General features: G+C 44.5%; 1 protein-coding gene across 1 annotated transcript in view; it reads left to right on the plus strand.

Annotated features, from left to right (window-relative positions):
- The window catches only part of FOXK1 (forkhead box K1), a 49,507-nt gene extending 31,451 nt beyond the window's left edge, over positions 1 to 18,056 (plus strand). Inside the window, exons 3-9 of the mRNA XM_081337828.1 lie at positions 10,043 to 10,199; positions 11,300 to 11,446; positions 12,808 to 13,001; positions 14,394 to 14,560; positions 15,012 to 15,281; positions 15,520 to 15,744; positions 16,397 to 18,056. Coding sequence (XP_081193954.1) covers positions 10,043 to 10,199; positions 11,300 to 11,446; positions 12,808 to 13,001; positions 14,394 to 14,560; positions 15,012 to 15,281; positions 15,520 to 15,744; positions 16,397 to 16,614 — 1,378 coding nt within the window. The 3' untranslated portion in view covers positions 16,615 to 18,056. The remainder of the gene's footprint in view (positions 1 to 10,042; positions 10,200 to 11,299; positions 11,447 to 12,807; positions 13,002 to 14,393; positions 14,561 to 15,011; positions 15,282 to 15,519; positions 15,745 to 16,396) is intronic.

Raw genomic sequence — 18,056 nt, forward strand, 5'->3', positions numbered from 1 at the left:
TCATAATATGCAGCTAAATTCAGAGCTCCTTTAATGGAAAACAGGCCTCTTTTATAGAAGACGCCCACAACTGGTATGGCTTAAAGTGGTTCATATTGGTGAAGCCTACTGAGATCCTTCACCAATAGGTGTTCCAATATCTTGGGGGCTGCCACAAAGAAGAGAGGTGGTGTCAACCCATTCTCCAAAGCACCTGAAGGCAGGACAAGAAACAACGGATGGAAACTCATCAAGGAGAGAAGCAACCTAGAACTAAGGAGAAAATTGCTGACAGAACAATTAATCAGTGGAACGGCTTGCCTCCAGAGGTTGTGCATGCTCCAACACTGGACAACCGTTTGTCTGACATGGTATAGGGTTTCCTGCCTACACTACTATTCTGTTCTGTTCTGTTCTCCTTCTTTTCTCCTTCCTTCCTTTTTCTCTTCTCTTCTCTTCTACTCTACTCTACTCTACTCTACTCTACTCTACTCTACTCTACTCTACTCTACTCTACTCCTATTCTATTCCATTCTATTCTATTCTATTCTATTCTATTCTATGCTATGCTATTCTATGCTATTCTATGCTATTCTATTCCATTCCATATTTTCTATCCTATCCTATCCTATCCTATCCTATCCTATCCTATCCTATCCTATCCTATCCTATCCTATCCTATCCTATCCTATCCTATCCTATTCTATCCTATTCTATTCTATTCTATTCTATTCTATTCTATCCTATCCTATTCTATTCTATTCTATTCTATTCTATTCTATTCTATTCTATTCTATTCTATTCTATTCTATTCTATTCTGCCATTCAGAGGTTGCATTTTGCACCGGCTGGCTGGAGAATTCTGGGAGTTGAGGTCCACATATCTAGTTACCAAGTTGGAGAAAAATTAGGCTGACCATATAGATGGCCATCTGTCAGAGATATTTTTATTTATTACATTTATATCCCGCCCTTCTCCGAAGACTCAGGGCGGCTTACAAGCTTAGCAGTAGCCTTCATTCTATATATATGCCTGCTTGTTAGGGCTTTCACACACACCCCAAGCGGCATTATTACAAAGTCAGCTTATTGCCCCCAACAATCTGGGTGCAGTGTGTTTTTCATCCTTGGCAACTTTAGGATGGGTGGACTTCAACTGCCAGAATTCCCCCAGCCACCATAACTCCAATTCTAGCAGTTGAAGTCCACCCACCATTAAAGTTGCTGAGAAACATACTTACGCAACTAGTCCTGAACTTAAACACCCACAACTGAGCCCAACGTTTCTGTTGTTAAGTGAGGCATTTGTTAAGTGAGTTTTGCCCCATTTTGCGACCTTTCTTGCCATAGTTGTTAAGCGAATCACTGCGGGTTTTAAGTTAGTAACATGGTTGTTAAGTGAATCTGGCTTCCCCCTTGACTTTGCTTGTCAGAAGGTCGCAAAAGGGGATCGCGTGGCCCCCGGGACGCTGCAACCGTCATAAATACGAGTCAGTTGCCAAGCAAAAGTTACAAAAGTTGCTTCTTACCGTTTTTTGTAACTCTCTTCAGTGCCGCTGTGACTTTAAACAGTCACTACACGAATTGTCATAAGTTGAGGATTACCTGTATACAAAAGGCATTGTCCAGGCATGCCCAGGAAAATTCTAACCAGCTGAGGAATTCTGGGAGTTGAGGTCCAGCCATCTTAAAGAAACCAAAGCTGATGAACACTTGTGTTAGCCCACGAGGATAAGTCTCAGATCTGCATAAAATCTTTTTTTTTATTGAAAAGTTTTTCAATACATTTTATCTTTAACAATCCCTCCCCCCCACCCCCCACCCAACCCTTCCTAGCCCTCCCTAACCCTCCCCCCTCCCCGACTTCCCAGAGCTAAATACAAGGTATAAAGGTAAAAACAATCATAAACAACCATATGCTAACAACAATAAACTATTAAGTCTATCGCACTCTAGCTCATATGAAATGACTACAAGCAATACTAATATCACCTAAAGAGAAGAAAAAAGAAAAAACTTATTCAAATGCTAAATGAAACTTTTTAGTCCCATATTTGTTCTGGATATAATCAATCCACTTTTTCCACTCCATAATATAACGTTGTTGCGAATGATCTTTCAAATAAGCCGAAATCTTTGCCATTTCCGCCAGGTCAGAAACTTTTAGAGTCCATTCTTCTATTGTCGGCAGTTCCTCCTTCTTCCAATATTGACCTATTAGAAGTCTTGCTGCTGTAATTAAGTTCAACATCAACTTAGTGTCCACAACAGTAGTATCTGTAATTATGCCCAATAAGAACAATTGCGGACAAAACTTTAAAAATCTTGTTAGCCAATGTCGCCCTTCTGCTCTCCGAATGCAAGCCGTGTGTGCGTTGCGTTGGAACGGATTGCAGCCACTGTGGGTCAGATCCTGTCTCGGCTACAGTGTGGAAGGCTTCAGACAGCCTCTCCAGGAAACGATCCAGGAAAACCCTTTATGGGTGGAGCTCTCTCTTATCTGCCGCACACATTTTGAGGTTCTGGGGCAGCATTTTTGAAGCTATAATGAAAGGTGTGCACCTAACTGACCAAGCCTGTTCCTTACACAACATGTCACTTTCAGAAAATACACACACAAGCCTATCAAAAATTCAGAGCCTCTCCTTTTGAAGGAGGGGTCATTGGCTTATGTGTGTGTGTTTAGAAACGAAGAGAACTGCGAGTAGAAAAAAATTGCAGCCTTGAGAAGAACTTTTTTCCTATCTTGGTCTAGTTCTGGAGTAAGCAACCTTGGCTCTTTTATGACTCGTGGACTTCAACTCCCCATGCTGGCTGAGGAATTCTGGGAGTTGAAGCCCATGAGTCATAAAAGAGCCAAGGTTGCCTAGCCCTGGTTTAGTTCTTCCCTGGAGTTGTCTATTCTGCTCTGTCTAATTTTGCAAACCTTGGTCTGTTCCATGTACCCCCTTCGTCGGAGAAGGCAGCTTGGTCAGTTTGTCTACTTAGAGCCCAATTCAAAGATAGTCCTCGGCTTAAGACCACAATTTGAACTAGAATTTCCAAGGCGCTTATTAAGTTAGTCATGTCTTAATTTTATGAGCTTTTTTTTTAACCACAAATTACTGCAGCTAAGCGAACTGCATGCGGTCATTAAGCGGATCCAACTCTCCCTGTTGATTTCGCTTCTTGGGCGCCGACTGGGGAAATCACGTGACCCAAGGATTCTGCAACCCTCATAATTACATACCCAGTTCCGAAGGAGCTGAATTTTGATCCCCCAAACTGTTAGCATATGTTACTAAGCCATGCGTGATACGCCTCACGCTAAATAAATTGATCGCCAATCCGTGGGGATGCCACCGAGGTCATAATTGCCAGGACGGTTTCTTAAGTCACTTTTTCCAAAGCTGTCGTAACTTTGAATGGAGACTAAGCGAAGGGTGTAATTTGAGGGGCTACTTCACTTCTGTGTACATACCATTTGTGGTTCCTAAGAGACGTTGAACTTCCAACTCCCAGAATTCCTAGGGACCAAGACCAAAAGGAATTGTGGGAATTGATATCCCGAAGAACAGGAGGGCACCCACTTCAGGAAAAGGAACGACAGGGCAATGTGTTTCTCAATTGGATTGTGTTGAGGATTGGATTATAATCCTGTTTTTCCTGTCGCTAAATTGCACGGGTTGCTTGACGGGGAACACCAGGTGCATGGTTTTCAGCCGAATGTAGAAACCAACATCTCTTTCCATTGTGACGCCAGCGATCTTTCCGTTCTTTCTGAAGCTTTTTTTTTTTTTTTTTTGCAAATATTTGAGAATCCAATCCCCTCCTCAAACTGGAATTGGAAGCAGTTTCAGAGGAGGACCTATTGTATTAACTGAAGCTACGTATAGCTAGCTGAAAAAGAGGAAAGTTGTTTTTGTAATTTCCGCAAAGAACATACCTTTCAGTTTGGGATTCCCCATATCCCTTGTCGATTCTTTCCCACAAATTTCTGGTCCATTTGATGTTGCATCTCCGTTGGCTGAACATCAGTGGAGGGTCCTTCATGCTCTCTGCGTCTCGCACTGATGGAGTTACTTAGTTTGGGTAAGGAAACATCTGCAAGAAAACAACCAAGCTCAGACAGCACTAAGGACAGAAAACTCCTCCTCCTCTCTGCAAACCCCTCTTCCTCCTAGCACTGATGATGTTATCTAGTTGGGTCACGAAATGTCTGCAGGAAAACAACCAAGCTCAGAGAGCACCAAGGTCCCTTGAGCTACAAATAGCCTCCCTTTTTTGGAGGAAAAACTTCAATTATTTCAAGGGCAGTATTTTACGATGCTTTTCTACCCATAGATAGCTTCTGGGGAACTCAATGGGTAATGTTCACAACGTCTCATAACCCATAGACTTCAATTATTTCAAGGACAGTATTTTACGATGCTTTTCTACCCATAGATAGCTTCTGGGGAACTCAATGGGTAATGTTCACAACGTCTCATAACCCATAGACCTCAATTATTTCAAGGACAGTATTTTACGATGCTTTTCTACCCATAGATAGCTTCTGGGGAACTCAATGGGTAATGTTCACAACGTCTCATAACCCATAGACCTCAATTATTTCAAGGACAGTATTTTACGATGCTTTTCTACCCATAGATAGCTTCTGGGGAACTCAATGGGTAATGTTCACAACGTCTCATAACCCATAGACTTCAATTATTTCAAGGACAGTATTTTACGATGCTTTTTTACCCATAGATAGCTTCTGGGGAACTCAATGGGTAATGTTCACAATGTCTCATAACCCATAGACTTCAATTATTTCAAGGACAGTATTTTACGATGGTTTTCTACCCATAGATAGCTTCTGGGGAACTCAATGGGTAATGTTCACAACGTCTCATAACCCATAGACTTCAATTATTTCAAGGACAGTATTTTACGATGGTTTTCTACCCATAGATAGCTTCTGGGGAACTCAATGGGTAATGTTCACAACGTCTCATAACCCATAGACTTCAATTATTTCAAGGACAGTATTTTACGATGCTTTTTTACCCATAGATAGCTTCTGGGGAACTCAATGGGTAATGTTCACAATGTCTCATAACCCATAGACTTCAATTATTTCAAGGACAGTATTTTACGATGGTTTTCTACCCATAGATAGCTTCTGGGGAACTCAATGGGTAATGTTCACAACGTCTCATAACCCATAGACTTCAATTATTTCAAGGACAGTATTTTACGATGGTTTTTTACCCATAGATAGCTTCTGGGGAACTCAATGGGTAATGTTCACAATGTCTCATAACCCATAGACTTCAATTATTTCAAGGACAGTATTTTACGATGCTTTTCTACCCATAGATAGCTTCTGGGGAACTCAATGGGTAATGTTCACAACGTCTCATAACCCATAGACTTCAATTATTTCAAGGACAGTATTTTACGATGGTTTTCTACCCATAGATAGCTTCTGGGGAACTCAATGGGTAATGTTCACAACGTCTCATAACCCATAGCCAAGCATTCTGTTCAGCATACTTTGCACATTGCTTTAGCTATGGTGGTTTTGGCTCATGAGGGTTGAAGACAGATCAAACCACAGCTTACAAGAAGGGGGGGCTGCAAAAAATGGTTAATCGAAGAGGTCAAGATGACGGAAGTAGTTGTGGCCATCATCTTGACACCCTCTTGACTTTTTTTGGCCATCCCATGGAGGTGACCCTTGAGGGACACACAATATGGGCTTTGTAATACTTGCAGTATGGTTTTTGTGAGCCTGCATGCAAAATCATCCCATTTTAGCCTGGCTTTCTTGAAAAGATGGCCTCCCTCGGATCAAACTTGACCAAGATTGTTGGCCTTGCTTGCTTCTTAATCCTCCTAAAACAGACTGACTCGTGTTTTCCTGAAAGAGGCAGGAGCTTAAGCAGCCATTACTTATTTTTTGTTCTGTGTTGTTCTTTGGCAATGTGTGTGTTTTCGTCTAGATTTGCAGCTTGGGCTGTGAGTGCCCTCTTGTGGCCCTTATCCCCGGCAATACAGTACTCTCTTTCAGCAAGAAATTGAAATACAACAAAGACTGTAACTTGACAGCTTCTCCTCAGTGTCAACTTGCATCTTCTAAGCCAGGGTGTCCAACCTTGACGGCTTTAAGACTTGTGGACTTCAACTCACAGAATCCCCCAGCCAGTCTACAAGTCTTAAAATTGCCAAGGTTGGACAGCCTAGCATAGAAGATGCAAATCCTCAAGTCTTAAAGTTGCTAAAGTTGGACATCCTTGTCCTAAACTGGTTGGATTACCTGCAGTTTGCATCCACCATATCTTGTTGGGGGTCACACAACACTTAACGCCATGAATAGTAGTTTGTAAAACCAATCTAAGCCAAAAGAAGCTATACATTATGGGATAATGTAAGGTGTGAACATACTCGGTTGGAGATCTGAGATCTGTCGTGAACCAACTAACTATTTTTGGCCTATCTGAAAAGATCTGCTCAGTTCAACTGGTTAAACATTGTCCTGTTATGCCCCAAACCTTGGTTGAATCATTAACTTCAGGAGGACAATAAAGATAATTTAATCATCAACAGATCTAAACTTCACTACAAATTTCTAAGATAAACTATGCAACGGTGAGAGTTACATTTTGAAAATCTGTAGATCACAATGTATTGTGGGCTAACCATCAGGAAAAATAACAGCCCTTGCATTGTTCCAAAACCATTGTGTGAAGACAGATTGTGGCATTTTGTTCAACAAACGGATTAAGCAAACCATAGCTTAGGATACACGCAATCTAAGATACCAGACTACTTATGCCTCCACCCCCCAAAAAAATCCCAGAGGTGCCCCCAATTCAGCCTTGGTAGCTTTTAAACATATTCGGCTTTTAATAGGTAAGCAGTTACATTTGGATCCAGAATCACATGAAAAATTAACATTTGTGGTATAAAACCAAACCTGTAGACTGCAGGGAAGATAAACCCTCGAACACTTGAGTCAGACGGGATAAACTACTTAAATCAGTTGATTTCGCATGATTGTTGGAGTGAGAGATGGTCTTGTGAACGTGACTTAGCTTTCAATTCCTCCTTTTGCAAGATGTACCTTTAAAACAGGAGCTGAGGCTTGGCTTATGTTTACTTTAATCATACCAAGAATATATGTGGCCTTTTTTCTCATTGTCTGTTAGGATTATTATTTTTTTCGCCTGTTGACATTGTCGCGGTTTGTATTCCATGATTAAAAAATATTTTTTTAAGAAGTAAAAGGTGTGATTTCCCCAAGTGGGTTCTTGGAAGGAACGGCTTGCAATGTTTGTTGAGAAAACACACAGCCCACCTTTGCGAGGTAGGACCGCCATCGGTTGGGAGTTAAACATCAACCCGAGCAAAAGTTGTTTTTCTTAACCTCTGCCAACTCTTTGGAAATAAACCTCCAGTGTCCCGGTAAAAGGCAAAAGGTAGTTTTTCTATCGCTCCAAAATAACACAGCTTTGTTGATGGAGCAGAGGTTGGCTAATTATTTTAATGTAACTTAGATGCAGCTTTCAGAAATGGTTAAGAAACCGCAAAAGGCAACTAACAAATCTCGGTGTGCATTAGGGATGGGCAAAATCCACGGATCCAGAAAAGGAATGTTGTAGAAAATTGTGCAGAAGAAAAAAAATGGAATATTCCACCCTTTTCGTTCAGAATTTCAGTGGTATCTGGAAGCTTGCGCTCCAAAGTGGAAATCGTTTAATGCGAAGGATAAAACAGCCTTGTTTTGGAGCTGGGTCAACAAATGTTGCCCTCTGTACCCAGGTCAGGCTGAAATTCTTAGAAGTCCTCTCATAAATGGGAAGGAAACCAAAGAATTAGGAACTTGGTTGGCTTCTTATATTAGTTTTGGAGGAAGTGGACCTGAGGTCAAATCATTACAAAGGTCTAAGCTTCAACAGGTTCATCTTATCTTAGTTTCTCTTTCAAGTTGATTTGTCTTTCAGTCTAACAAAAACCATGTGACGGTAATCCGGAATAAAAACAAGACCTCTGCTAGAAATATTTTAGAACCACAAGTTCCTTATCTGCAGTTGTAAATAAATGTGCCTTGTGGTTTGAATTTCTTTCGCACTTAACCCTCTTGATAGCTCTTCAGAAGAAAAAGTTAAAAAAAAAATTTTTTATGTGAAATTCTTAAAAAGACTGAGAAGGATTGTGCTTCTCTGCTTTTTGCAGGATCCAAAAGAGACCTCCTTCTCTTAACTGGATTGATGGTTGATAGGTGCCTGAAATGGTATAGGGTTTCCTGCCTGAGCAGGGGGTTGGACTAGATGACCTCCAAGGTCCCTTCCAACTTTTTATTATTATTATTATTATTATTATTATTATTATTATTATTATTATTATTATTATTATTATTATTATTATTATTATTATTATTATTATTATTATGTTTGGCTGTTGGGTTGATGGTTTATCTGTTTATTTTTGTTTAGTTTTCGACTGTTCTTAGCTTGTCGTGGAGAGTTTTTAGCTGTTGTGGCCTGCTGCCCAAAGTCACATGTTTGTCAGATGCACAGCTATCTAAATATACTAAATCTATAAAGGCACTGATTTATTGATACGATTTATTTAGCTGCCCATCTCGCACAAATAAATCAGGGTGGCTTGTAAGATTAAAAGGGATGAACGCGCCCCCCCCCCAATATAAACCCCCAGCGCCCAAGGATCAACAATTGACCTTGCTCACCATCAATAGTAACAAAGCCTGTTTATCCAGATATCCGAGTCAGGTTTTCCTCGACTTACAACAATTCATTTAGTGACCCGTTCAAAGTTACAACAGTGCTGAAAAAAAAGTGACTTAGGGCCGTTTTTCACACTTCCGACCTTTGCAGCGTCATCAAAATTCAGATGTTTGGCAACTGCTTCGTATTTATGACGGTTGTAGCGTCCTGGGGGGGGTGTCACGTGATCCCCTTTTGCGACCTTCTGACAAGCCAAGTCCACAGGAAAAGTCAGATTCGCTGAACAACCGTGTTCCTAACGTAACAGTTGGAATGCTTGCTTGACAACGGTGGCAAGAAAAGTTGCAAAATGAGGCCAAACTCACTTAAATAAATGTTTCACTCAGCAACACAAAATTTGGGCTCAGTGATAGTCATAAATGGAGGACTACCTGTAAATGAGCTTTGCTGCTATTGATGGTGAGCAAGGTAAACTTGATGATGATGATGATGATAATGTTGGAAGGGATCTTGGAGGTCATCTAGTCCAACCCCCTACTCAGGCAGGAAACCCTGTACCAGGGGTAGGCAACCTTGGCTCTTTTATGACTCATGGACTTCAACTCCCAGAATTCTTGAGTCAGCTTTGCTGACTCAAGAATTCTGGGAGTTGAAGTCCATGAGTCATAAAAGAGCCAAGGTTACCTACCCCTGCCCTATACCATTTCAGACAAATGGCTGTCTAGTATCTTCTTAAAAACTTCCAGTGATGGAGCATTCACCACTTCTGGTGGCAGGTTGTTCCACTGGTTAATTGTCCTAACTGTCAGGAAATTCCTCCTTAGTTCCAGGTTGCTTCTCTCCTTGATTAGTTTCCATCCGTTGCTTCTTGTCCTGCCTTCAGGCGCTTTGGAGAATAGCTTGACTCCCTCTTCTTTGGGGCAGCCCCTCAAATACTGGAAGACTGCTATCATGTCCCCCCTGGTCCTTCTCTTCGTTAAACTAGACGTACCCATTTCCAGCAATGGTTCCTTATGTGTTTTAGCCTCCAGTCCCCTGATCATCTTTGTTGCTCTTCTCTGCACTCTTTCTAGAGTCTCAACCTCTTTTTTACATCGTGGTGACCAAAACTGGATGCCGTAGTCCAAGTATACGGTATCGGTATTAACACTTCACGTGATCTTGATTCCATCCCTCTGTTAATGCAACCCCAAGCAGTTGCTAACCATTAATTGAGTAGTTACCTGTGCATAGACAGGAGTAGCAAATACATCACCTGGTCCTTCATGTGTGAGAACCTGATATTTTTTTTTGTACCTGACACTAGGAGAGTGAACAGCTCTAACGTCTCTTGTCTTTCCTCCCTCCAGTGTTCCTAATTCCTGCCCAGCTAGTCCCCGAGGTGCCGGTTCCTCAGGTTTTCGCTTCACCCACAACGTTACCTCTGACCTCCAACTGGCTGCCGAATACGCAGCAAAAGCTACTTTGGAGCAGCAGACGGACGCCTCTGGGGGAGACAGCCCCAAGGTTGGAAGACCCTTCTCCTTATCAGTTTTGCAAAAGCCGGGTCAGCGGCCGGGAGGGTAAGGGGCATAGATAACCAAGGAAGAGCGGAGGCCATCTTGGGACCTGGAGAAACCTTGGGTGGGTGGGATCTGGTCTTCTTCTTGTTCCCTACTAGGAGTTGTAGAAAAGATGAGGGAAGGCAGGGGAGAGAGGACCGGCTACCACGTCTTCTGCTCTCTCGCCTTGTCCTCTGCTACTGCACCCAGGTTGACCCATCGCCTTGGCCAAAAAGAGCAGAGTTCCCATCATCCGGTGCCTCTTCATCCTGCCTTGAGGATATTTTGTGGTGGCCAAAGGGTGAAGGGGAAACTTTGAGGAATTCAGACCCACAATTGTGGCAGGAACAGGCGGAGAGCAACTGCGCAACCCTCCTCCCTTTCTCCCACCCGCTCACAACTGCCTCCTCCTGGCTCCAAAATCCTCTAGGAGATGGTTGAACTTCCACCCCTGGCATGGCGTTCAAGCCAGCTTTCTCCAGCCTGGCACCCTTTAAACGTGTCTCCCAAGGCCAGCCTGGCAAAGCCTCCACGCTCCTGTTGGATTTGAGCTCTTGCTAGTATGTCCAAAGCTGGCCTCACTCTGACAGACTCACGAGGAATCATTTTAAGGCGAGATTTCTCAAGCAATCTCTTTAACTGCGCGGATCAATAATCTATTTTGTCTGGTATTAACACGGCGCTCCGGGGCTTAGCTAGCCACTCCGAAAAGTCCACCCAGATTATTGCAACCGCTAAAAAGGGGTTTGCAAAACACAATAGCAGCAATGGTGGTTCATGGGAAGCCTTTTGCCACCCTATGGCTATTTGGACGTGCGTCTGAGGTGAAGAATTTCAAGTGGGCTTGCAGATCGAAAAAGCGGGCAGTTTTCCCAGAAAAATGGGTCTTCGGGTTTTTTATTTTTATTTATTTTTTTCCCAGTCCTTCTTTACCTTGAAAAGCAGCTGTTTAGTTGCCTCCGATCTTGTTAGACAAGCTCAGGTCTAAATTATTAACGATCTGCGAAGCTGCTTTAAAAAAAAAAACTCCCTTGCGTCTTTTGTGTTTGTGTTTCTGGTCCGCAGGACGAATCCAAGCCACCGTATTCCTACGCCCAGCTCATTGTTCAAGCTATCTCGTCAGCTCAGGACAAGCAATTAACACTAAGTGGGATCTATGCTCACATTACGAAGCATTATCCGTATTACAGGACAGCAGATAAAGGCTGGCAGGTAACGGGCTCAAGCGACTCATTCCATGTTTATTTGTTTATTTACTTATTTAAGAAAATGGACCTGGCCGTCCAACTCACTCTCAGAGACTCCAGGCAGCTTACCAAGATAAATCCCCAGTACCACAACAAAGCAATAATCTTCCACAACTCTCGCAACGACAATCAAACCAGCCATTTGATGGGCTCCGTATTACTCTGGGTTCCCCAAGCCGGTTGGCAGAACCGTGTCTTCAGGGCCTTGTGAAAAGGTGTCAAGGTGGGGGCCAGTCGTATCTCCGCAGGGATGATGTTCCACAGGGAGAAAGCCACGAATCCAAAGTCCCTCCTTCTGGGTCCCTTTAGAGCAGGGGTGGGAGACTATGGCCCCTTTATGACCTGTGAACTTCAACTGGCTGGCTCAGGAATTCTGGGAGTTGAAGTCCACAGGTCGTAAAAGTTGCCAAGGTTGGAGACCTTGGCTGAATTCAGAGAGTTGAAGGCCACAAGTCTTAAAAGTTGCCAAATTTGGAGAGCCTGGCTGAGGAATTCTGGAAGTTGAGGTCCAAAAGTCTTAAAGTTGCCAAGGATGAAGACCCTAGCTGAGGAATTCTGGAAGTTGAAGTCCACAAGTCTTAACGTTACCAAGGTTGGAGACCCTGGCTGAGGAATTCTGGTGGTTTTGAAGTCCAAAAGTCTTAAAAGTTGCCAAGGTTGGGGACTCTGGCTGAGGAATTCTGGGAGTTGAAGTCCACAAGTTGTAAAGTTGCCAAGGTTGGAGACCTTGGCTGAATTCAGAGAGTTGAAGGCCACAAGTCTTAAAAGTTGCCAAAGTTGGAGAGCCTGGCTGAGGAATTCTGGAAGTTGAGGTCCAAAAGTCTTAAGGTTGCCAACGATGAAGACCCTAGCTGAGGAATTCTGGGAGTTGAAGTCCACAAAGGGGCCATAGTTCCCCAGCCCTGCTTTAGATTGTCCTTCTTAAGAGAGGGGACCTGTAACATACCTGCCTCCCCGCTCTGGTGGGTTGGGTAGATAAAACTAGGAAAAGATGTCTCAAAGCTGTTTCCCACCCACCCCACGGGCAACTAGACTTCCTTTGTTTTTTCTTTGAAGACATTTTGCTTCTCATTTCCTTGAAGAAACGTCTTCAGGGGAAAAACAAAGAAAATCCAGCTGCCTCTTGGAAGGGGGGAAAAAAAGGCATCTTTGGGACAACCATGACTTGGATGACTGAGAATCGCCATAGACACAACTAGGAAAAGATGGTCCTTCCAATAACCTGACCTCAAGCTGTGTAGGGCTTTCAAGGGGACAAACAACACCTTAAGTTGGACCTGTCAGTTTTTAACCGTAAAGCTTGGATAACCCGTTTTCCTCCTGCAGAATTCCATTCGGCACAACCTATCCTTGAACCGATACTTTATTAAAGTCCCCCGTTCTCAAGAAGAGCCGGGGAAAGGCTCTTTTTGGCGGATAGACCCTCCCTCCGAAGGCAAGCTAGTGGAGCAGGCATTCCGAAAACGGAGGCAAAGAGGGGTGTCCTGCTTCCGAACCCCGTTTGGACCTCTCTCTTCCCGGTAAGTTCAATGTAACCAGCCAGAAACCATGCTTACCACTCCCTAGCTATAGAAAACTTGGCCAAGAGGATGATTTATCAACAGAAAAATTAAAAAAATAGAAACTTAGACACAACAACAGAAGCAATGACTATTTCCAATTTTCTTCTGGTAGCCAAATTTGGGGCACAACTCTTCTTGATACTGGAGGGAAAGGGGCTTGCTGTGTTTTGCTCAGTTGAGTAGAGAAAAGTGAGGTCAGTAAGATGCTATGGACTAGCTACCTAGTGTAGTAAAATAAAGAGATAGGGATGAATGACAAATGCACCCTGTCAACCCTCCCCACCTGGTCAGTTTATTTATTTATTTATTTATTTATTTATTTATTTATTTATTTATTTATTTATTTATTTATTCGGTTTATATACCGCCCTACTCCCAAAGGACTCAGGGCGGTTTACAAGGCAAAATTTAAAAACAGTACAATATAAAATTAAAATTAAGTTAAATTAAGTCTAGCCGCAAAAATTAAATCACAATTTAAAAACATTAAAACCCCTCAGTCCAGACCAGATAGCTCAAAGAGCCAGGTTTTTAGGTCCCGGCGAAATGAACGAAGGTCGGGGGCAGTCCGGAGTTCCGTTGGCAGTTGATTCCATAGGGCAGGCACGCCCACAGAGAACGCCCTCCCCCTGGGGATCGCCAATCCTTGACCGGCGGTACCCTGAGGAGGCCCTCCCTGTGGGAGCGCACAGGACGATGGGAAATTGACGCTGGCAGCAGGTGTTCCCTTAGATAATCCGGGCCCATGCCATCACCATCACCCATGCCATCACCAGCACCTTGAATCTCACCCGGAGGGCAACCGGAAGTTGGAAAAGAGAGACTCTCAGATCCATTGTTAACCAAACTTCACTTTACTAAAGCCGAGTGGTTACAGAAGAAGCAAAGCCGGATCTGAAGCTTTCCTGCCCAAAGCACATGGGCAACTTTTTCCTTGTTCCCACCTTCCTCGCCGGTTACCAACTAATATCCAGTTGGGCGCTAACAAATTGTTTGGGTAAGGGTCCCTGCTTTCGTGGGCTGGATGGCTCTGCAGTCCATAGTTTGACCTTGGAACCACGGCTCCCTTATCCCGCCCTGCAGCTCCCCCTCCCATTGAGCGTGTGGCAGGCGGAGAGCAAGGCAATGCACGGCGTAGCACAGGGGTAGGCAACCTCGGCTCTTTTATGACTCACGGACTTCAACTCCCAGAATTCCTGAGTCAGCTCAGGAATTCTGGGAGTTGAAGTCCGTGAGTCATAAAAGAGCCGAGGTTGCCTACCCCTGGCGTAGCAGGATGGCAGTCCTGACGCACACTGCCGTTGCAAAGAAGGTTTGCTTTGATTTGCACTCTTCCCCGTTCTCTTCCAGGAGCGCCCCCGCCTCCCCTACTCACCCCGGCTTGCTTTCTCCTCACACGAGCGGCCTACAGACTCCAGAGTGTGTGTCGAGGGAAGGCTCCCCGATTCCTCACGACCACGACTTTGGCGCCAAGCTGGCTTCTGTCCCAGAGTATCGGTATTCACAAAGTGCTCCTGGTAAGGAGGGCTCGGGGGGGTGGGGGGGGGAGAGGTGGGCTCTAGTCAGCTTTTCGGCCGCCCTGTTTAGGCTCCTGGCGCAAGAGAGCGGAAGAATTATCCCACAAAAAAAACCACATCCCCAAAAGAGTGTCGTGAGCAACAGAGTGCCCCGGTTTTTTCACACAGGTTGAGAATCGTCAAGTTATGGAGAAACCGGTTCTTGGCTTTTAGTGGAGTGTTGTTCTCAAAATTTGTTTAGCTTCATTTGGGAATTTTGGATTTGAATCTCTTCTAAGCCATTGATGAGCCTTTTCTTCCCTCCCTCCCTCTTCCTTTTCTCCTTCCTTGCAACCTCCCTTTGATCTTTCCTTCTTTTCCTCCCCCATCCCTCCCTCCCTTCCTTTCCTTTCTCTCTTCCCCTCCCTCCCTCCCTTTTCTCTCCCTCCCTCCTTCTCTGTCCCTCTTTCAGGATCCCCCGTAAGTGCCCAGCCGGTCATCATGGCTGTTCCTCCCAGGCCTTCAGCGCTGGTGGCCAAACCACTCGCCTACCTGCCCGCCTCCATCGTGACCTCTCAGCAGCCTCCAGGCCACGCGGTCCACGTGGTCCAGCAAGCCCCCACTGTTACAATGGTCCGAGTTGTGACAACATCGGCAAACTCAGCAAATGGATACATCCTGACCAACCAGGGGCCAGCCGGCAGCACCCACGACGCGACAGGGGCTGTCCTGGACCTGGCCGGTGAGCTTCGGGCTAGTAGCTTGTCTCCAGAGTGGCAAAGATCCTCACTCAACTCAGGGCTAGGCAAATTTCTCCAGCTTCCTTTCAGGCTGGTTAATTAATTGGACCCTCAAAAATAAATGTACGGACATAATAAGAAAGCTTAAGAATACAGGTAGCCCTCTGCTTGCAATCACAACGGAGCCCAAACTCTCGGTTGTTAAATAAATAAATTTTGAAAAAATTTTTCTCCCTGCAGGGCTGGATGACAAGCCCACCATCGCCTTTGCCGCCATACCAACTGCCAGTCGGGTCATCCAGACAGTGGCCAGCCAGATGGGTCAGGGCGTCCCTGGACAGACGGTCACCATCCTGCAGCCAGCCACCCCCATGGCCCTCGGACAGCACCAGTTACCCGTCCGCACAGTGACCCAAAATGGAAAGCATGCCATTCCCACAAACAGCCTAAGCAGTGGGACTTACGGTATATATATATACACACACATACAAATTCTCCTTTATTCTCCCAGAGTTTACCTGCCTTTCGAACCTTTTGTGCAAAACGGGTCCCCCAACCCCCGGGTTGTGGCCCATTCAGAACCGGGCCGTGGAAGCTGCACTTGTACAGACCCCGGGCATGCGCAGACACGTGTGAAGCTCCATTGGCGCGAGTGGCACGCACGCACGTTCGCACACCACTTGTGCAGAACCATCCCCTCTCCCCGACCCCTGTCAGGTCTGCCAAGCTGGAAAGCTGGGTTAAAATTTGAATGGCAAAAATTAAAATAACGGTGTAATTATTTTGAGTCATTGAATTATTAAATTCTCCCCCAGCGAGTTGGATGCAGCAAGTTGTCCCATTCTGGCTCTTGCCAGTTCAAAAGCATGCCAATGCGAGTAGATGAATAGGTACCACCTCAGTGAGAAGATTAGCAGTATTCCGTGCACCTCAGTGTAGAGTCATCCTGGCCAAATGAAATAAATGTCTTCGGACAATGCTGGCTCTCTCGGCCGAGAAACAGAGATGGGCACTGCCCCCAGAGTCGGACACAACTGGACAGGGGAAACCTTCTACCTTTCCTTTAGATAGACCCTGTCAGCTTTCCTAAAGTCCTTCATATCTCGTTTTTTTCCAGCCCTCTCCAATCCCTTGCAAGTGCTCGCCGCTCAAGCCAGTTCCTCCACCCCCGTGGTCATCAGCCAGACGAGAGAAGCCGGGGTGAAAGATCCAGAGGAGCTTTTGAGAGAGCCTGAGGGCAAACGACCTCGAATCGAAGACCCGAGAGCGGTTGCAGCATTGCAAACTGGTGTCATCACATCCACAGCCCCCTCGGGACAGTCCGCTGGAGAATGAGGCCGCGGAAAGATCAGAAAGGCACCGAGGGAGAAAAATATATATATCTCTCTCTTTCTCCCCCCCTTAGCAGAAATCTTTTCTTTCTGAAGCTGTTAACACCTGGATCATTTCAGTGGGGTTGGGTTGTTGTTGTTTTGTTGGGTTTTTTTTTTGTGCTTTCCTTTTTTTAAAAAAAAATATCCTTCTGAACATTTTGAAGGACAGGCCAGCGTTTGTCAAGATTGTCGAGGTGCCAAATGAATTGGGCAAAATCTCCCATCGTTCTGGACCCAGGGAATTAATTTTCTGCTTTTTATTTTGGAAACATCCTCCTGCCCCCCCCTTCCTTCCTTCTTTCCTTCCTTCCTTCCTTTCTCTTTCTTTCTTTCTTTCTTGATTTAAAAAAGAAACGCAGACCGTTTTGATTGTTTGGGATACTTCTCTATCCCTTGGCTCACCTTCCTTAATTTCATCCCTTCCTTGTTTTCCTTTAAGCATGGTAGTTTATTATGTGAGCGTACTAAAAATGCCAGACAGAGACACGAACTTCAGGTGGGAACGTCTGACCTCAAAAACAGGTTTATTTTTTATTTTTATTTTCACTCTCCAAGGAAGAGAAGCACGTCCGGGTTTGTATCTCGGAACTCCCAATTTATGAAAATTATTTGCAAAAAAAAAAATTACTTGCAAAGCAATATCATACGTCGGTAACTGCCACCTAAAATGGCAGAAACTTGTTTATATTTCCTTCTTGTTGCCTACATGCAGTTCTGATAATGGGGAGTCACATCCCTATCCAAAGTTTTGATCTCAGAGCACAATAAAATCAGTTTATCCCACTTAGATGGCTTCCCAATGCATTCGAAGCCTCAACTTCCCAGAATTCTTAGCCTAGTGGACAAATGGGGGAATTCTGGGAATCGCAGTCACAGCCTACCTCGTTGGGATGGCTGACCTACACAGCACTTGCCCCCCCACCCCACAGGTGCCTTTTGGAGAAAGAGATAAAAGTTTATTTCAATCCTTGGAAAATATTGTCTGTTCAATGAAAACAGCCAGTTGTGATAAGAAGGCCTGAAATTTGTGGGTCTTGTTAAGAATTGTCCTACCTGCAGGCTTGTAAAACAACCAAGTGGGTTCCTTAATTTCATTCCTGTTGATTTTGAGAGAGAAGGAATAGAATGTTTTTAACATTTATAACCTTTAAGGACAGTTCCCCGGAGCTCTCTGTTGTGTTACGGTTCGAGCATTGGACTTAAAGTCTGGAGAGACCAGGTTTAAAAACATGAAACTCCTTGGGTAAACCTTGGACCAGCCGTTGTTTGTTTCAGCCTAACCCACCTCACAGGGTTGTTGTGAGGACAAAGGGGAGGGGTGAGGAGAGCTATGTATGCCACCTTGAGCTTGGAGGAAAGGCAGAATTTAAAAAAAAACGTAATAAATCAGTAACCATCAACGTG

Source organism: Vipera berus, assembly GCF_964194415.1.
Source record: "Vipera berus genome assembly, chromosome: 13".
NCBI lineage: Eukaryota > Metazoa > Chordata > Lepidosauria > Squamata > Viperidae > Vipera > Vipera berus.